At 31.9% G+C, this 22,181-nt stretch overlaps 1 protein-coding gene across 7 annotated transcripts; it reads right to left on the bottom strand.

Annotated features, from left to right (window-relative positions):
- Positions 1–350: 350 nt before the first annotated feature.
- LOC143243054 (prolyl 4-hydroxylase subunit alpha-2-like) lies at positions 351–21,435 on the bottom strand. Of its 7 annotated transcripts, none has more exons than XM_076486766.1 (9): positions 21,311–21,429; positions 18,507–18,612; positions 17,970–18,121; positions 17,042–17,215; positions 16,440–16,507; positions 10,426–10,580; positions 5,502–5,661; positions 3,480–4,453; positions 351–664 (listed from the first exon to the last, which is right to left on the bottom strand). In XM_076486766.1, exons 2-6 carry the CDS (start codon positions 18,547–18,549, stop codon positions 10,565–10,567), a joined length of 453 nt encoding a protein of 150 aa, XP_076342881.1. In that variant the 5' UTR covers positions 18,550–18,612; positions 21,311–21,429; the 3' UTR covers positions 351–664; positions 3,480–4,453; positions 5,502–5,661; positions 10,426–10,564. The 7 variants fall into 7 exon arrangements, with proteins under 7 accessions (XP_076342881.1, XP_076342880.1, XP_076342882.1 ...); XM_076486765.1 differs by having other exon boundaries at positions 17,033–17,215; XM_076486767.1 differs by having other exon boundaries at positions 17,033–17,174; positions 17,950–18,121.
- Between the last annotated feature and the right edge of the window lie 746 nt (positions 21,436–22,181).

A 22,181-nucleotide genomic window follows, 5' to 3' on the forward strand; every position in this document is an offset into this window, starting at 1 on the left:
ATGAAATACTAAAGAAAATGCAGTTAATCATCAGCATCCACTGTCAACTTTTGGTTACTTTTTATTAAAGAAAAGTAGGGTTGATTATAATGACTACTTGGCTGAAAAAAATAAGCATGTTTGGTTGGACAAGGATTCAACCCACAACTCACAGACTGCAAGTTCAACTTGCAATACATTGAGATCATAATACATAGTTTTGACACTAAATGATGTAGATTTCACAAAAATATCAGGATGTATCTGAATGCATATCTGTTTGACATCAACTTTCCTCTCGTTTATTCATTTTTTTTATTTTTATCAACAAACATTATAAAAAATGTTCATTGTGGCAAATAAAATAATAATTTGATCTAAACAAGAGTTTTATTTATTCCTAATTCATAACAACATTTTTACATGGAGGAGAAATGGATATTATTTTCAAAATCTAATAAGCTGAATAATAGGAAGTCGTGGCACCCAATATACTTCTGCTCTTGAAGAAATCTAAGAAAAACAATCTGTTAATTTTCTTGTCCTAAAATGGTGCCAGTCTTCATGGTCAATATATTTCAACATGTATATTGGGATATTTGTTTTTGAGTTATTTGAGTGAATCTAGTTATCACTGTAGTGGGCTGTATTGTTTTCACTGACCGGCTACTTCAATGAACAGATGCTGGGTGAAAAATAAAAAAGTGCTTATTATACATCACATACAGTTTGTTTAATTAGTCTCTTTATACAGTACTGTGTGAAAGTGTAAGGGCAAAAGAATATCTTTTCATTCTTTCCATTTTATGGGCTAATTCTTCCATGTTATTACTGATTGTAAATTTCAATGCCATGGTAGTGATTCATTTATCACTTTTTAACAATTAAACAAGCTGGAGTGAGAACACTGAGTTTTTAGAATTTCCTATGCTTGTACCTTGGACATGTCATAATGGTTCTGTTTGAATGAATATAGGGGTAAAATTTAGGGCCTGAAATAAATGTCATGGTACCACATGCAATGTCTTGACTATGTAGAAAGTAGTTAGCATATTGAACCAGTATGTACCAGAAGGAATAAATTTAATAGCAATCCACAAATAAATCTTGATAAAACAGTGATAACACACATTCGAAGTTATCATTCCACAATTCATAAAGAGGAAAGAATTGTCAGTAGATCAGAGACTTTGCATAAAAGCTTTATGTGATGCTTGTTGGACTCTTCATATAATTGCTGTAGACTTGAAATTTCCCTCAAATACAGTCAAGTACACCATAGATCATGGGAGCAATACAAATAAATTTAAAAATAAGAAAGGAAGAAACAGAACACCTGGATCCAATGATACTGGCATTAAGTACCTTTGTTTGTGCAACCTTCTGGATAGAAGGAACACTGGTTTCAAGCATGAGATGAATGACAATGTACTAAATGAAAGAAATTTGTCCAGATCTACAATATCAAGATGAGTCAATGATGATAGAATATTTGATCATGTAGCAGTTAAAAAACCTTTACTTTGTTCTCCAAGTATTGACAAGAAACTGGACTGCTGATAATTGGAAAGAAGTAATATGGATGGATAAGTCAAAGTTTAAAATAGTTCATTCAAAGTGTGCATTGTACATCCAGCATAAGAAAGATGAAAAATTCTTATGTCAATGCATAGCACCTGTGATAAAACATGAGAGAGGCAGTGTGATGGTTTGGAGTGTTGTTCTGCAGAGATGACAGGAAATTTCTGCAAAATAGGTGGAATAATGGACCACTAAATAATGATCCATCATGGCAGACCAAGTGGTTTGCAAATTATTTGTAACGAAGTTCTACTTCCAAGAGAATAATGCCCCAAACACTCATCCAACATATGCAGAAATTACTTAGCTGAGAAATAAGCCACTGGAGTTATTCAAAATAATACAATAGTTCCCTGAGAGCCCCATCTAAAATTAAATGAGCATATTTGGGATTTCACAGATCAAAAACTTGAAAAATCAAAAGCTACTTCCAATGAAACTATAATGGAAGTGTATCAGAGACATTTTGACTAAACTCCCAAAGGACACTGTGATTAAACATCTTGTACCAAAACCTGAAAGACTTTCTATAGTTATTAAAGTAAAGGAGACACAACAAATATTCACTGTTTGTTGAACTCTCGCTAAATTTTTCTTGCACTAAATGTGAATAATAATAAAATATCGATATTTTACCTGTGATTTACCTTCAGATGTTCTTTGAAAGCTGCCTGAAATCTGATTTTTGACTTTGTCCTTACACTTTTGCACAGTACTGTAGGATGGGCCTAAATGTAACTAAACATACTGGTACTGCTTTTTGGTATATGTTATCAAGATAATAGGTTCAAAGTAAACCAAAATATCTGAGTAAATTAACAGTAATTTATATCATATCTTTAATAAGAGTTCAGAGGCAATGTGGCGTTTATTTACGTCCACTTCTGGACACCTGTCTAGAAAGTCTTGAAAACCTATAGATAGGTTATCTTTATTTTCATTGTTTGGTTTCCCATTTGTTAATATTAAATCAAGTACCTGAAAAGGAGTGTGACTTGATAACAATACAAAATAATTCTGATAATAAAAATATACATGTATATATAATGAAAACAATTATATATATCAGAAATTATAACCAATACTGTTAATGACACTAGCATTACAGAGATAGAATATACCTTACTCACAAAACACAAAAATACTATCTGTGTCATGCACTATTACTGACTCATGTCACTTGACACCCATGACATCGGAATGTACAAATCTTTGGATAATACTCCCTAATACTGTCTAAATATCTCCACAAAATATAACTTTACAGTAGCAGAACACCCTGAGTGAATTAGCTAACATGTAACTATTTATTTATGGGGGTTTAACAAGATGGTAGTGATACTGTAGCAGAAAACAATAATTAACTATTTGTAATTGTATATAGTCTTGTTAAATATTCAGTGTTGCTGTCATCATTCCACTGTTCATTATTACCTTCATTACATCTACATGTTTGAATTATGTGAACATTCTTGTTTTTGTCTTTATTATATATATTACCTGTGGTTGGTGAAGACATTCTGGACAAAGCAGACAATTGTATTTTAAAATTCAAAAATGTAGCTTTTAAAAATTTTGGTTTTGTGAAACAATGATAATTTTTACTATTAAACTTTACGAGAGAAATATCTGTGTTTAACTAAAGCAAAGCATTAATACACCCAAGTTATTAAAAGATCTTGAAATTATTGGTGAAAGACTAAGTTTATCCACTGGAAGTCTCTCTGAGATTTATTAAATCACATTTTATATTATTGTTGCACCAAAGTATTTAACTTTCCATCCAATTTCATGGACTTGTAACTTTTAAAACTTAAACAATTCACAAAGAGAAAAATGCAAGATACCCAAACAAGGAGAAAATTGAACTTCAATCAACTCTTATTCCTTGGCTGTAAGTACTGGTTACCTACACTTACCATGTCAGAATTTTTCTGACGAAATACCAAGAAACCAGATGTTAACCTCCAGTCCGTTCTTTTTCCTTTTATTAATTCTGGAACCAACCAATGCCAAGTGTCAACCAGGCAATAAAGTTATCATGCAAAAGAAAAAGAAAACAGAAATAACTTGTAAATAACTACTAGTAAGCCTTACAAAATTAACTCTAATTTAGATGCCAATATTGTAATCTGATTCCCAACATTTATACAAGAATACACTGGATTGTATTTTGTGTAAGAGAATGAAAACTTAATATTTATTGTATTACACACTAAACAATGTTTACAGTTTTGTAAATAATGCTACATTTGAGAGTACTGTATAAACTGCAAATAATTTAACAAACTCAACCTTTCTTGAATAAAATAATTTCAACAACCATGTACATATAAAGAAGTTGAAACAAGCATAATAAAAACTAAAGAGTGCTGGTTGGAGATAACATACTGGTAGAAACTTAGAACAGAAATGTATAAAGTTATTTCAAAGTTATTTATATGTGGAATGAATTGAAAAAGTCATTATGTCAGAACCAAATGTGGCTGCAACCTCCCACAATAAAACTGTCACGTATTACTTACAACTACAATTTAAACAAAGCAAACCTGTGAGAGTGATACATAAAAAATATTCTTAAACTTGTAAAATTGCTTTAAACTGACCATTTAATTAAATAAAGACAATATGTTAGCACACACTTTATAACAGGTAAGTTTAAAAATAAAAAAAATTAATTAAAATGTAACATTAATAAGACTAACCCAAAGCTCATCACCAACAAGATAGCTAACCAAATAGTTGACGATGGTTTGGATGTTTACTTTGTCCACCACTATAAGTTCGGTGGACGCTAAGCTCTTTTCTTGGTTACTGGTTTTCATTGATCTCTTTAATTGCAACTTAAAACCCAGTAGCAGTTACTATGGCTGTGTAGATAGTTCCTGAACCACTGAAACAATAAAAGTATCATTAGAATTTGTAATGTGCTACAACATGAACATATTACCACATGCTACTTATAAAATTATTGTACCTTTTAAAAAGTAATGGATTAACACATGTTTCTAGTCTTATCTTTTTGTAAGGTGATAAAATTGTATACTTTCCTTGTATGTTTATTATACAACAGTTAGAAAATTGTGCACAATTACTTTTAATTATGTGAATTTCACTCTAAAATACTGATAAAAAATAAATGGTGCATTATATTCACACAAGTAAGCACCGTTCCTCCAAGTTATATTAATAACCTTTTAGAAGTGTGTGTAGCTGTAACATTTGCAATGTCCTAATAATATGATGTTAGTTTTGAATATGTAATACAACAGTTCTGCTTAGATTATATGCAGAAATTAATCTATTTCAGTAAATGTATGGTTTTAATCCTTACAATATTAATAACACTGGATTATTTTGATCTCTAAACCTTGTAACCATTACTGTGATCACACTTTCAAAGTTCCTTGGAAATAATATTTCTACACTGTTATTTTACTCTTCATAATTTGTCAAATCTCCCCTTTGAATCAAAATGTACAATTATCTAGTTACACATTTTTAACACTTACTGAGTTATGCAACTACTTTGCTTGGACTGAAATAATTACAACTGAATACAAACCTTTATTGATGTAAGCTGTTTTTGGGTGAATCAAATTACCAACTTGTAACACTACATTTTTTTTCTTTCCTTGGCAGGCCATAAAAGCATTAGATGTTTTTAATATTCACAATTACTAAATTTTATAATTTGAATAATATTTTCAATACTTCAAGAATACCATTCTACAGACTGATTAACCTGCATATTTATTTTTAATCTACGTCACATATTCTATAAAATTGTTGTGTTATTTATAATTTTCTGTACTAAAAATTAACTTCCAATAAGTACTTATCTCCCTTTACACAGGCCTAGAATAACCAGACAGTTAAGACCCTCAACTTGTAATTTGATGATTGCTAGTTCCAATCCCCATCACACCAAACATGCTCACCTTTTCAGCTGTAGGGGCCTTCTAATGTTACGGTCAATCCTAATATTCACTGGTAGAGAAGTAGCCCAAGAGTTGGCAGTGGATGATGATGACTAGCTGTCTTCCCTCCAGTCTCACACTGCTAAATTAGGGATGACTAGTGGAGATTGACCTCATGTAGCTTTCATAAAATTAAAAACAAACAAACAATCCTTTTACATCAATAGATATTCTTATTCAATGCTGCCATATTTTTGTAAACCTTGTTTTCAAGCATGTCACAGTTTCTGCCTCCTCTTGATTGCAAATTATTCATTAAAATTATCATGTAACAAACCTCCATCAGTAATAGTGCAAGGTACTCTCATTATGCTTATGACTTCATCTGTTCAATTCTAACAGATATCACTGAGTTCTCTTAGAATTTGGAAGCATCAGGTTTTAATGAAGAGGTAAGATGGGAAGTGTGAAATTTGGTAAGAACCTTCCAGAAATACAATTACAGTTTGGAAGAATTACAACTTCCAATACAGTACATTATGTCATATCAACAGATAGCGAGAATCTTACATTGAATAGGTGGAAGAAACAGTTTGAGGGAAGGAAAGAAGCATCTTCCAAAACCATCCAGAGGACATGAGAAAGTCAAATTTGGAGAACATTTCACCCATATAAGAAAGATGTGGTACTTATGGGAAAACTGGAATGTAATAAGGGCTATCAATCTTCATTAGAAGAAAAGTGAGGGCATAAAACACAGTAGAGAGTCTGAAGGAACAACAACACCTGAAACAGTGCAATGGATGACCACAAAGACCTATTTTCAAATGCAGACCATAATGATTCACTCAATACAAGGTATGGTAGGGATGAAGAGCTATTCTATTCCACCTGAACCATATATGTTTTGGTTTAGGATTATGGCTACTTTGATAATACTTTTACAGTCGACTAGATGCCCCCATTAGTTCTGTCAAGGCAATATAAAATAAACTTAAAACAGATTTATCACAGATCCATGGTATGAAAAATCAACTTTGGAAGTATTGATGTGATTAATTATTGTAGTTTACAAAAATAGAGGCATTCATGTAATCCACACCCTGCATACTGACAGACTTGATGATTTATTGAGATGAAAGATTAGTGTGAGAAAATATTACATTATTAAGAACATGGAGTTTACTAAACACAAGTTATAACTTTTTGATAATCTATAATTATTTCACATGTTTACCACTGAGCAAAATAAAACTGACAAGTGGAATGAAAATTAAAATATGCACTGCAAACTCAACACATACCTAGATAAAATGCAGCACTTCATAGATCTCAATTCTTTCAAAACAGAAACTAATTACATGATTTGTGTTCTCCTTGTAGCTGGCCAATCAACTTAGATGGCAATAATCCAGAACAACATATTATTTTTGTGTCATTATTAATACAAATTCACACTCAAGTTGATACCGGGTGAACTATCCCATGAAGCAGCAGGTACCATCCATCATGACTCATGTTAGGTACAGCAACACCTAGAAGTCAACTAGCACATGCCCTATAAAGAAGTTCTGAGCTTGAATCATAAACATAACTCAGAATTTTATGTTTCATATTTATCAAGCTGAGGTACCTGTCCTTTATTTGTACATGAACTTAAAATCTGGAGGTGGAAGATATGATAAATGAAAAAAATCCTGATTTTCATACAATTCATTTACTAGACTGTATAATGGTCATTATGACCCTGTACAAAGAGGTAGTATCAATTGTAATGTCAGTAGGGGTGCATTCTGTTACCTGCTTTCAACACCCAGTTCATCACATCTTTCTACAGTGTTTTAAATGATTATTTAATAGAAAACCAATGGCTACAGAAGTGTCTTACAGACAGGTCAAAGTAAGAAATTACAACTCAAACAACAGCTTTTCATACCAGCCTTATGGTGGCTGTTGAAATAGAAACTTCATCTCAGTTTATGCATTATTGTAACAAAGGCAGTCATCTTTGTTCATTTAATTCCTCCAAAGAAAGCCCATCACAGTCTCTGAGATGTATATATTAAATGTTTGTCTACTTTCTCCCAAACTATATGCATGCATATTAGAGAAAATTGTACAAACGTCTTACATTTTAGTTTAATAACAAGACACCATCTACAAATATATTTAATGTTAACTTAATCAAAGTGTTCAATAACAGCAATAAAGGGGTGGAGGAGTTATGAACCCTCCACTAACATGACCCCTTCCAAATTATCTTCACATTTACCCTCATAAAAAGGATAGTCATCTATTGAAAGCACTGCTGTTTTGCTCCTTTGAAAAACATTTCACACAGTTTGGTTAAGACTGGTCCAGTGAACCTGGAATAGTTAGATAATGGAACAAGAGACAGACACAAATTTTTGTGTTTTGTATATATACACATAATATAGCAATGAGGTATATGGTATCTGTATACCACCTAATTCTCCCTTCAACAAATCAAGACAGGATTTAGAAAGTTATTTTCCTTCTTTCTCAGACAACATGTGAAGAGAGAAAAGAGTATTGTTTTTACCTGCTCTGGATCCCTCAGACCCATGGTGTCCAACATGGTCACCACTTGCCACATGCCAAAACAGCTATTGACCTGTGGTGAACTGGTACTTTACTTCTACCACCTATTTTTTGGTATAATTAATTTTATTAATAAATAATTGAAAACATTACTTTGTATTTTTTACCCATCTGTAAAAACACAGTTAATATTTTTGCCACAAAGTAAAATTTTAACACATTTTAAACAGTTTTGGTGACCATGAAAATGCAGTTTTTCCAAATGGTGAAAATGTAAACACATTTTAAACAGTTTGGGTGACTATGAAATACAGTTGAACACTGGTGTATTAGACCTAAAAGCCACCCACTCCTACAGCTTTTGAAGAACCACAATTACTCCAATGTTCTGATTTCATTTCAGTTAAAACTCACTTTTAAATAGTGTATATAATAATTTAAATTTGTGTGTTGGACTAAGGATTCTTTTACAGTGAATGTTTGCCACTTTTTGGAGATAAATTCAAAAATAAATGAACAGCATGCATTCCACTTATTCTAAAATATGTTCAAAACAAGTGAAACATGACAAATTCTTCACAATACATGTATCACAACTGGATCTAAATACTGTATAGTTCTCTTCTTGAGAAAAATAGTTTGGCTTGTCAACTGCATTTTAAACCAATTGAATTTGGCCAAAATGGATTTTTGTGAAGAAGAGAGGTATTCTTACATTGAGGCATTCTAGAAATCTCTGTAGCCTTAATATCAATTACACAACTTTCAATAACCTTCTGCTTTCAACTTTCTTACTGTGAAACAAAACAGTCATGAAATATTAACTCACAAAATAAATTACCACCACCTACATTAAACAGTGTATTCTATCTTATAACACTGAACTTATATTTTCTAGTCACTACACTACTTATCATTGGTTGAAAACACTTAAAGTTTGTTGTAATGTAGTTTTGAAGAGGAGGAAAAGAGAAAGTGGACTAGTTTGAACAATTCTTGAATTTCAAAAGATAACTTAATTTTAGTGAAATACTTGATCAAAAACTATGAATTTTTTGTATACAAAAAACCAGTAATATTTACAGAAAGCTAGTCAGATTTTGTGAAGATACACATATCATTTTTAAATTATAGTGTTGAAACTGATGGTTATGAACAAAGTCACACAGAGTGAGTCTGTAATGAAAGGGTTCATTTGTTTTGTTCCTATCCCCCCTCTTATATGACATTTTAAGAAGAGAACTGTAGTTCCTCTATCCAGTAAGTATTTATTGCATTGGCTATTGAACCTCACCCTTCCAAGAAGCCAACAGTTGTTAACTACTATTCACAGCAGTGGATATACTAATTAGACTCCTTACTAAAAACCTGTATGCATCTGTTGGATGCACTTTGTTTCACTGTTACTTTGTGTTGTATCTTACCATTTGTACTTGAATGAAAAGGAAAAGAAAGAGACTAAGATATTTGGTGTAGACCGAAGACAGTTTTGAGACAGCGGAGTTGTTTTATAGTACCTATAAAAAACAAAACAACAACATCCCATACCACTTTAAGCTTTGATGTTATGCTTATAATGCTAACAAACATCTCACCAGGGTCCCAACAACATAAGAACTGGTAACTACAATTTTCTCTCCACATTTAAAATCTAAGTGATTTTCACCCAATCATATAAAGCATTTTGAATTGTATGTAATTATCATAACACAATAACAGTTTCAAACAAATGTGTTCTTTCATTTTATACTTAAAATAATTACTAAAATACTCTAGTTCTTATCTCACAATAATGCACAGAGTCTTGTAGAATGAAATTTCAGTCATCACAAGACATTTGATAGTTGGTTTTAATGGGAGCTCAATAACACAAACAATGGAAGTGGATGGTTGAACTAAAGTACCTGCCTTTCACCTCTTATGCTTCAAAAGTGCTCTTTTCCCCATTATAAAACACTGTCCATAATTAGACCTTGCCTGCTGTGAGCTTGGAAATACAAATGTCAGCTTTAAAAATAATTGGCACATATACAAATATTAAATGTTGATATACAAAAAATTGCTGTTCAATTTTACATTTTAAAAGGGTTTGCAAGATTGACTGAAAGGAATAAGAGATCTACATCGATCAACCCATATGGAGTAGAGGAAATCCACAGCCTTCTGTAACCACTCCCTCATAAATGGTTTTGCATCAGATTGCTTAAAAAGTAAGTCCCCATTTTGTTGATCCACTGCCTATATAATGTCCTCCATATGTTACTGTAGGAGCTTCACTATGTATGTTTAGCTCACTTCAAGAAATTTAATGATGAAAAAAAAAGGAAATGGACAAACGTGTACTTGCTGTGGAGTGACTGACACCTCTACCCCATAGTTTCACCTGTTTATTGGTACTTTTCCTTCTGGTGGACAGATTCTTCCTTCACAGGTTTCTTCACATTAATCTTGTTCAGCCTCACTGACATGATGACAAGGAGCTGGAAAGTTTAACTTGAAGGCCATTCACACAGTCAAAAGGCTTAAAATCTTATAGTTCTGTAAAGAAGAAAAATACAGTTTTGTTCACACTAAATCTTGTTCTGAACACAAAATCTCAATTTAGACCCAATTTATTTTAACATTTTACTAATTCCTGGACAATCAAGATTCAAGTCACCTAAAATTTGCATAGTTTTTCTTTTCAGTTAAATATAAAATTATAATAAAGTTAACTGTTTAACAAGTTTTACTGCTATTCATTTAATGTTCCTATAAAAATTACCTTTGAGAAAAACAGAATAGTATTAAGTATAAATCTTTACAAAGTTCTTCAATGGAAAAACTTGAAGTAGGCACTTCTTCACCCACAGCAAGCAATATGTAGACTGCTTATTCCTGTAATTTTAGAAAATGACAGCACTTTGCATAATCTGATGTATCCTGAGGCTTTTTCCTTAGCCACTTATATCACATTATCAGCCACCTTACTGTGACTAACTGTCACTATGTTCACTGCTAACACTTGTTACATATATAGACAACTTATGCATTATCTATTAACAATTGGCTGATTCTCAATTACTTAACAACATTTTGTCAAAGTACTTGTACAAGGTGCTTCCCATGGAGTTTTTGTTTTTGCTGTTTTGATGAGGAAGATTGATTTTGTTGCTCACAATAACAAAGTATTTCTACTTAATGTTTTGCTCAGTTAGACAGCAACTGACGTGCTCCAGTGTGCCCCAACACTCTACCCTTGGCACATATTTATTTGGGCCCATTATCAATTACAAACAGATATGATGCTTGCCTATTACATATTGCCTCACAGGTATTACTCTGTTCATTACTAGGAGAAGAGCATACCTGTTCTAGAAACAGTTCTATACCCCACATGTGTGCCTTCTTTTATCATATGTTACACATTCTTTTAAGGCAGTTGCTATCTGCTCAATGACAGTATTCATACTGTCACACCTTTACTAACCTCTCCACCTTTGCAGTATGGAATTCTGTCTTTGGGTGAGTGGAAGTAGTACTTATTCAGAAACTAACATTTTCTTACATTGAAAATGTATTTTCAATATGTACTTTACCTCCTCTTACCCATTTCCAATCTGTCCTTTCAACTGATATGCTGGTTTTTATTTGTATTTGCCAATTCTCAAAAGGATTGTGCTAGAATAGTTAATCAGGTTTACAAGTCCCATAGTAGTGATTCATAAATTGGACTGTTTTGTTTTGTATTTATGTAAAATAATTTAACAAATTAAACTTTGTAAATATAACACATCATAAATATACTATGGTGTTTTGAAATAACTCATAAATTTGACTTTGCAACAACTCTCATGTTATCTCTGTCATTCGCTGTAACACATTTTATTACATTCCTTTATTTTTCTTTTCTGAATTTGTTATATTTGATAACGGCTTTACAGGCTGAATATTAGAAAAGACAGAAACTCAATACGTTTCTGTTGTCAGAATCAATAATTCTGATGTTATGTGACATTTATTTGCTATGTTTCAAACTTCAAGTCCATTTCATAACTTTATATATAGTTAAAAGAATGTATAATCATAAAGATTATACCTAATTTCAAATATTTTGAGCAGCAGGAATGCTGGTTCTTCAGTATCAAACCTGATGGAAAAAATTTATTTCTGAATGTAGAATTAGGATCATTTATGTATACCTGACTTTAGTCCAAATTTCCTTACAACCCAGTCAACCAGTATGAGGAACCAGAAGCCACTCCAACCATTAACAATTTAGTTGTCTTTAACATACTTTAAAAATATATCTTTGTAATTAGTTTTAACTTTATCAGCTAAATAAGCCCATTTGAGCTTCTTAATTTTTCTTGAAGAAAATCTGTAGCTTTTCTCTAGTTCTACAAATTTTTAACATATCTGTCAATTTAAATATCTTAAAATCACTTAACATCATGGAATTTATCCCTGATTTTCTCTTTTATATCTTTAGTAAACTAGTTAAATTTGATCTTTCCTGTTATTCTTTTGCTTTTTTTGGCTTAATCTATTTTTTACACGAATGATAAATCTTGCATCAAGGTCTCAGAAGAACAAAGATCTCATTTCTTGTTTTTCTCAAAGTATAGCAAAACATTACACTTAACTATTTAGTGATCACTTTTCTCTAAATACTCCTCCACTTCAAATCATAGAAGCATTTCAACTTTAAAGATTAGCAGTTGATAAATCCAAAATAGAATACCTTCTTGCTTGTTTGCTGACTAACTCTTGGGTATAGAAAACCATCTTGAATCATTTCAAGAAGTCTCTCTCTTTCATTACTTGACTTTACACGGTCTCAATCAATGTGTCTAAAATTATTCTCCTATTACGATTGCATCAATATTTGTATAAGTAAAATCCTTGATGTTATTATACAGTTTATCATCGACCTCACATACATGAGGTCAGTAATAAACTGTATAATGTTAACTCCCTTAACAATAATCCAATTAAAACCTTCCTACACTTGCAACCTTTAATTGTAACTTCCATTCTAAAGTTTTCAACTTAACAATCCACAGTTTACTTCTTAGGTAAATAGTCTCTCAACCCCCTTTTCTTTAAAAAGCCTTTCACTGTTAAATAATTTGACCTCTTATCTATTTATGAAGCACTACTTGACAAAAATTTTGTGTCCACTTGTAACTTGTGAATCACTGGACTGATTGTCACCAAATCTGGCCTGTACCTTTAGGCACCTCAAATAGTTAGCATTTGGATCTCTCCCTGGGGACCTTATGTCTTTCCTGTACATTTGTTCACTTATGGCTGGCAAACTATTAAACTTTTTGTCACCAAACCTCACAGGTTCCCTTAGGGCAGTTGGATCTGATGTACTATTCTACCCCTAAGGGATCCCTATTGTCTTCCATATGCTTTGAATGGATACATTACATCAGCTAGTTTCAAAATGATTCCTATTATCAATATTTTCCAAGCTTAACAATGTTCCCATGTTTCCTATTATACCACACTCTCCAATTTCAACTACAACTTTGAACTTATCTATCTTGTTCCTAATATTCCTGATACTAGAATAATAGCAGCTAAGCAAATTGTTGAATTTACTATTTTTATTTTAAACAATGCTTTCAAGGGCCAGGCACTTAGGATTTGGGCTGTATGGTAGACATTAATATGTAACATTATTCCACAATGAGTTAAAACCATATTTTTAGTGTTTTCAGGTTTAACTAAAATTCCAAACAGAATTTTAATGAAAAATTCACAGATTTACCAGCACTGTTGCAAGTTTTTGACTCTCATAGTACACAGTATTCAACTTAATTCTTTTTGGTGAATGTCCACCTTGGAAGATGTATGTATAGTATTGCGTTGTTGACTAACTTTCTCAGCCTATTTTCTAAGATCAAACATAGTTTGTTGTATTCTTCTCTATTTTTTTTCTATTATTTGTTTTCAGAGTAAACAAAGGCCTTCATCTTGGCATTAGTGGGATAATCCTCATCACCTTGGCCAATGGTACTCTATTGCTTTCAGTGCAGTTGGACAAATCATTCTGTAGGTTCTAGCTGAAACCCAGTCTTCAGTCAATGAAAGTGCCATGTAGTGGTTTAAAAAGCTTCTTCTTCAATCTCTCTTTCACTTCTTTGAATGCCCCTGAGTAACATATCAGAGCAAGTATAACTTTTCTCTGGCAGAGAATGTTGCACATCGTTGACAGATGAGAATACTTTTGTATCATCATACATGTTAAAAATGTCATTTCCTATTATGTACATTAGACCTTTAGCATCTCTTTGAAGTAACATGGTGCATAGAATCCTTATTATAGTCATACAGAATGCAAGCAAATAATTGTTCTTGTCAAGAGGTCTGAAAAATTCCGTCTATCAAACTTCTTAATTTGGAAGTTTGACATTGCTCTAGATTTGATACCAAAAAAAAAACTTTCAAAATGAATAGACATCATTCCTGTGCCCTGTTGAAGTACTACAATAATACCTTGCTTTTACATGAGTTCGTGGATAATCTGCTTCGCTTTTTGGTATCATGAAATCCAAGGGATCTTTAGAAATAATGCTAGACTTTTCATCTTTATCACTCCAGAATGGAATAGTATAATCAATCCTTCCTCTTCTTTTTTTTTCTTTCTGCCTTTAATTTTCTCTGCAGCTGTTTCCCACTTTCTTTTGCCATTTTGATCTCCAAGCCTAAACTGTTGCATCCACACTGACATCGAGAACATTTCCTTCAAGTATCATAATGTATGCCCTTTGCACCTACAAGCCATTTTCTTCTTTTCCTGTATTAATATTGTTTTATCAATACAAGATCAGTACAATATGTGATTTATTGGTGTGACAATTATCTGCTTTTTGTCCAATCAGGTTTTGTAGGTTTTAGCCAATGAACAAATGATGCAGGATGACTTCAAAAATTAAGTTATGCAAAATGCTGGTTGCCTAGTGCATGGAATCACTGTCAAATTTACTAAATTTGTCTTTAATAATGTATTTATCTTGTTGTACTTCATGTATACAAATTTCACATTGCCCTAGTTAGCTTATTTGCAACTACACAAAAGGGTCTTGTAGAGTTGAGTCATAGGATGAATAATAGATCAGGTTGGCAGCAGTTCCTGATAGCAGCAACATGTGACTTTGGATATGATAGTAACTGACTGAATATCTTTACAAACATCTTAAAAGTTCACCAGACATCCTACTAACTGACCTACTTAAGTGAATCTCATCTTTAGTATATAATCTCTCCCTTATCGTAAAACTATTCCACAGCTCCAGCTAGCTTATCTGTTGGCCTAAGTATCCACTTCCACTTGACAATCTTTTACTTAAACTTTGGATCTTACTCAATAATTTATTTCAGTATCTGGCTTGAAGGAGTATTCCTTAAACCTCAGATGTGTACTTCTATCCTTAAATCTCTTATGGCATTCTTTATACTTTTTAAGCATTTCCTCTCTCTTGTCTAGTTTTCATTATCATTTTTTCCTACATGCACTACAAAAAGAGGATGTTTCTTGGTACCAACAAGTAAATTATCAACATGCTTCATAATGTCTTGTACTTTAGTATCTAGCAAACAAATTCTAAAACATACTCCCTCCACTGACATTTATAGCAGTTATTGGACCTTTAGGATTTCTTCCTATGCCCATCTAAGCATTGGTCTGAATTTTTTACACTTGCTCCAATATTTTGTAATGCACTCAATTGCCCATAAAGATATTTGTCTTGTAATACTTTCCAGTTACAGTTGACAGTGTGCAATGATCTGTGTTACATATTTGTACTTGTGCAATAGTGTACAATGATCTGTGTTTTGACTTGTACTGTTCACACTCACTATAGATGTACACGCTTATAGCTGGAATCAGTTTTGCTGAGAAATACTGTGGCAACAAATCTAGTAAACATTTGTAATTTTCTTTGCTATCCAAGCGACCAAACTGTCTTACAAGACGTAACTTTTAGATATGTACATGTTAGAATAACAGTAGGTCTTTAAAGTATTACTTTACAACACAACACACAGAGAGAAGTTCCTTACAATACATTATATTATCCATCACACAACAACAACAAGAGTAGTCTATCACAGTACAACAACAGTGGAGTAGTATATCACAGTACAATGACAGTAGAGTTTTCTCTCATTATACAGCAACAATAAAAAATTAATCTTAAAACAACAACAACAGATAAATCCCTCCCAGTACAACAACAATGGATTAGTCCTTCATAATACAAAATAAAGAAGTCCATCTCTTCAAATTGTTACACTAATACATAGACCATTCAATCAATAACCATTAAATGAGGTGATAAACCTCTAGTTGTTAAATATTCATCCACTGTCGACATACTCATTTGTATCTTGAATACACACCTTGCACTTGTTCGCATAAGAGAAGCTTCAAATTCACCACTGATAACATAGTGAGAAGGCCTATGAAGCTGTAAGGAAAGAATGATAATGTTCAGATCACAATATTACACAAGGAGGAAAGACTGGTAGTATTGAAATTACAAAACTAAATGGCTGGAATTACTGATAGTGTACACATCTTAGGTTTACTATTGAAGGAAAGATTGATGGTGCACAGATCTCAGGTTTACTATTGAAGGAAAGATTGATTGTGTACAAATCTCAGGTGTACTATTGAAGAAAAGATTGATTGTGCACAGATCTCAGGTGTACTATTGAAGAAAAGATTGATTGTGTACAGATCTCAGGTTTACTATTGAAGAAAAGATTGATTGTGTACAGATTTCAGGTTTACTATTGAAGAAAAGATTGATTGTGTACAGATCTCAGGTGTACCATTGAAGAAAAGATCGATTGTGTACAGATCTCAGGTTTACTATTGAAGAAAAGATTGATTGTGCACAGATCTCAGGTTTACTATTGAAGAAAAGATTGATTGTGTACAGATCTCAGGTGTACTACTGAATGAAAGAGTTATATTGCACAAATCTTACAATTCTTACTGTAAGTTGACTAATGTTCTTTAGTCTTTGGATTTCTTGGTCACTTATGGCATCGTGGAGTTGAACAATATAAGGTTTGTGGCTCTTTTCCTCTAACTTAATTGGTTGTATTAGCAGATACGGATGATGACCACTGAAATATCGACACTTGAGATCCTTATCCCATTTTAAAGGCTGTGACAAAAACATCATATATTACAATAAAAAATAATGTATTTTAATTTTATTATGAGTAAATTAATTATTTTATAGTATGAACGTTATTAATACTAAAAAATTCACATTTACATTAGGTACGAGTTAATATGTACCAGTTTTAAACAGAGTAGATAGATGTAATTAAAGACAGTAGACACCTAAAGGTAAATAAAGACATCCAGATGTCAATAAAGTAGGAGACATTGAATGCATACATATAAACAAAGAGAGTAGACACATATATAAATAAAGTAAGAAACAGTAGACATTTAAATTTGAATAAAATGAGAAACATTGATCACGTGTATTGAAATAAAGAGAGTAGACAAATATGCATAAATAAAATTAAAACAGTAAACAAATGTACATGAATAAGTAGACACGTGCATTTCGATGAAGAAATATTAAAAGTACATGTAAACAAAGAATACACCCATGTACACAAATAAAGTAAGAAACAGTAGACACCTACATGTGAATGAAGTAAGAGACATTGAACAAATTCTTGTAATGAGATAAGTATAAATCAATAAGGTAAGAAACACGAGACAAGTACATGTATGAATAAATAAAGACATCTACATGGGAATAATGTAAGACACTTACTTATGTAACTTACAGTAAAAAACATGCTCATATTTGGTATAATAAAACAGCATATTTACGATGCTCCTTTAAAGCTGATTCTAGTTTCTAACATACAGATTTACCTGAAACATATATCCATTACCCTGAGTTGTTCTCCACAATACAGTCTGTTGAATTGTTTCTTTTCTATTACAAGATCAAGATTGTCAACAAAAAACACTGGCTTGAAATTCCTTTCATAAGACATGTTGTTTCTATCACTAAAGGAAACAGAAACAGTCTTCCAAGTTGTTTCTATAATAAATCAGAAAATGTTTAGCAAGGGATAAGAGAAAGTTTTGATATTTCTGGTAGCTACACCAACAACTTAACAGCTACAGTTACTCCATTACTGATAGTTACACCAGCAACTAAACAGCTACAGTTACTCCATATTTATATTTATATTCATATTTGTATTTATATCCGTATTTATAAAGTTTAAATTATGCCTTTTAATTATTTATACATTGGCTTTTTCTAATGCACAGTAATAGTTAAATATGTCTAGAGTAAGACACAATCCTCAGTGAACACGTAATAAAACTCTACCAGAAAAGAAGCAGCCTTTTCAAATACAACAAATACGACTAAAACAGTGTTTTAAATAAAGCTTTGTGTCTTGTAATTATGTACTGACCCAAAGTTCTTTGTTTCCCAGGTTTGGTGTAAACACGCATCATGTACACATGCAACCCCTCAGAACAACATCACATCTATTATCCAGTTGTAACCATGGAGATCAACTTTCAATGAAAAATAATCAACTTTTAGATAGGTCATGGACATTCACAGCGTTCGGTATAGTAGTCTGTTTCAGTTTTAGTGCAAAACAAACAGTTCATTTTGCGATAGACTTGTGAAATAATAATATGAACAAATAGAAAAATTTTGACTTTTTCTAATGAACGTGAAAAATCCCCTTCTGTTGATTATCAATTTTAACTTTGGAAAAGGAAGGCTGTGAAAAAATAAGTCTGTTTTAAAGGTAGCCCAAATGTTCTGTAAAAGAGTTTTGAGGAAATTCCTATCATTTTCATACCACTGGTGAAATAGGCATATACATTCTGTTATTATTTTAGTGCCACTGAAAGTTTAGATATGTGTGTATATGTAATACTCTGTGGTACCATTGAAGGACTAGGTACATCACGTTTTTTACCACAGTAGTACTGAAGAATTAGGTACATACACTATGTTGTTGTTGTAGTGACATAGAAGGATTAGGTATATACACTATGTTGTTATTGTACTAACACTGAAGGATTAGGTACATGCATTCTGTTGTTATAGTAGTAACACTGAAAGGCTAGTTATACATGTTATATTGTTATTGTAGTAACACTGAAGGACTAAGTATATGTTATGTTGTTATTGCAGCAGCACTGGAGGACTAGGTATAAACATTCTGTTGTTACTGTAGTAATATTGAAGGACTAGGTATAAACATTCTGTTGTTACTGTGGTAATACTGAAGGACTAAGTATATATGTTATGTTGTAATTGAAGCATCACTGGAGGACTAGGTATAAACATTCTGTTGTTACTGTAGTAACACTGAAGGACTAAGTGTATATGTTATGTTGTTATTGTAGCATCACTGGAGGACTAGGTATAAACATTCTGTTGTTACTGTAGTAACACTGAAGGACTAAGTATATATGTTATGTTGTTATTGTAGCATCACTGGAGGACTAGGTATAAACATTCTGTTGTTATTGTAGCATCACTGGAGGACTAGGTATAAACATTCTGTTGTTACTGTAGTAATACTGAAGAGACTAGGTATATATGTTATGTTGTTATTGTAGCATCACTGGAGGACTAGGTAAAAACATTCTGTTGTTACTGTAGTAATACTGAAGGACTAGGTATATATGTTTTGTTGTTATTGTAGCATCACTGGAGGACTAGGTATAAACATTCTGTTGTTACTGTAGTAATACTGAAGGACTAGGTATAAACATTCTGTTGTTACTGTAGTAATACTGAAGGACTAGGTATATATGTTATGTTGTTATTGTAGCATCACTGGAGGACTAGGTATAAACATTCTGTTGTTACTGTAGTAATACTGAAGGACTAAGTATATATGTTATGTTGTTATTGTAGCATCACTGGAGGACTAGGAATAAACATTCTGTTGTTACTGTAGTAATACTGAAGGACTAGGAAAACATTCTGAAGGACTAGGTAAAACATTCTGTTGTTACTGTAGTAATACTGAAGGACTAGGTATATGGTTTTACTCATCATAATACTCTAAACTGAACAGAAACTGTTTAACCAGTCAATGGATATTTGCTGTAAAATTCTTATCAACGCTTTAAGTGCAGCTAACACTTTAGTTGCCAATTTTGATTTCATTCTTATCAAAAACATCCAAGGTGTTTTTGATAAGAAACTAACACAAAGAAACAATGAAAACCTTTGAAGTAAAATTCATATAAACCAGAAAAACTCTTAAACAACCCTAAAACCTCCTTTCTTAAAACTAAAGCCAATCTCTACAACAAAACTATTTTACTTGTATCACAATCTCTTAAATAACTAGGACCAAGTAGTAATCAGTTAATGATAGTTTACTTTGATGTTGAGTTCAAATTTAACTGTATTTTGTATCATTATCAATATACCATAAATTTTGTTTCTAAACTATTAAACCCAAAGATACAGTAATTGTCATTTGGTATTTTGCCACGTGCTCTACAGTGATTGAGAGTATTTCACAAGTCAATGGTTAAAGTAAATCACGGTTATCACCCTAATAACTGTGATAAAAATAATCACTATACTGGTTATTTTCTCCTGTTTCAGTGTAATCTTCATTATAAATATTACACATTCTGGTTCTGTCAGTTTTCTCCTTTTTAGATATCTTAACACAAAATCGTGGTAATGTGTTGTAGTTTTTTTAACTCAGCTGAATATTACTGTCAGCATAAGCTTAACTGCTCATCCAACATCCTCCATGCATCGGAGTTCATTGACTATTTTTGAATAATTTGTACTTAGACACATAATCTTCCTTCATATTTTCTCTTCCCTTCAAAGAAGCTGTAAAAATCTTACTGCATACAAAAGAAATAAACACAAAAAGTACTTTTATTGTCATAATTACTTTAAAAACACCCTGGCTTTGAACCCATAATTAAATTATTTATATATTTTTTGAAATGCATAGTTGTTATGTAATATTTTGTTACAAATTCACTTGTACTCACTCACTTCTTTTTCTTTATCAGTAATCAACATGAACAAATATTTTTGTACAACTATCAATCAGGTAATTAGACAATTAGCTAAAATAATGCTGTCACACCTAATCGTATAATAAATACTGACTGAATTAATTTATCTCGGTGTTTCTTAAGTTTATAAAACGTTTAACCTCATTCAGATAAGGCATGAATAAATTGTTTATTTGGAAGATTTTACACTTACTTCAATAGTTCTTTGGATTTCTTTTCCATGTTGTTCTTTACCATGTGTGATATCTTTTATGTCAACTAAACGCTGAAGTTTTCTTCATATGTCACTCCCATATAGTATATGGGATCACAAGATTTATTGACTTATTACATAACAACAATTTTGATAATTATCAAACAATTTATCTTTTCTATATACGATTTTTTTTCTCGTAACAATCATCAAAACTATATATGCAAAAATGGATCGTTTGGGTTGAGAAATTATTTTACATGAAAAATAGAACTACGTCAAGTTCACAATGAAAGAAGTAACTGACCGGAAGCTGACCACATATTTGGAAGGGATTGTGTAACTAAGTGTCGGAATATAGAGGGCAGTGTTAGATTTTTGAATATATAATTTTATTTATATAAATAAATTACCGGTCAGTTACTTTCTTTGTGAACCTGACGTAGTTCGCTCTTCCATGTAAAATATTTTCTCAACCCAAAAGAAACGTTTTTGCATATATATTTTTCTACACGTGGGTTTTTATCGACATCACTAATCGCCATAACTGTATTAAATAAAAAAGTTATTACCTTAATTAATACGTAAACTAAGATATATTGGACAGCTGTCATGTTTTCTTTGATTATAAATTGGAGTGTAGTCATTATTATGACTTTAATCAGTTTCTCTAAGATACTGATCATCACCTTTTCAGTTAAGTATCTCTCGATATCTATCATTAGCATTTTAGTCTCACGCATGAAAACAATTAACATGATTTGTGAAGTTAAACATATTAATACGGCTATCATGACAATGTTAGTCAAACATCTGCCGAGAACCATCAGGATGATATTTACGAAACAACTTAGGATAACCACCCAAAAGA

This window comes from Tachypleus tridentatus, unplaced genomic scaffold, assembly GCF_004210375.1.
Source record: "Tachypleus tridentatus isolate NWPU-2018 unplaced genomic scaffold, ASM421037v1 Hic_cluster_2, whole genome shotgun sequence".
Taxonomy (NCBI): Eukaryota; Metazoa; Arthropoda; class Merostomata; order Xiphosura; family Limulidae; genus Tachypleus; species Tachypleus tridentatus.

Excerpts from the sequence above, each read along its gene's own strand:
- LOC143243054 (XM_076486765.1), bottom strand. The coding sequence starts at position 18,549 with ATGATGCGTGTTTACACCAAACCTGGGAAACAAAGAACTTTGG. Across the intron at positions 18,122-18,506 it reads TGGGAAACAAAGAACTTTGG|AAACAACTTGGAAGACTGTT; the intron begins GTCAGTACATAA and ends GATTTATTATAG. Across the intron at positions 17,216-17,969 it reads ATTGTGGAGAACAACTCAGG|CCTTTAAAATGGGATAAGGA; the intron begins GTAATGGATATA and ends TTTTTGTCACAG.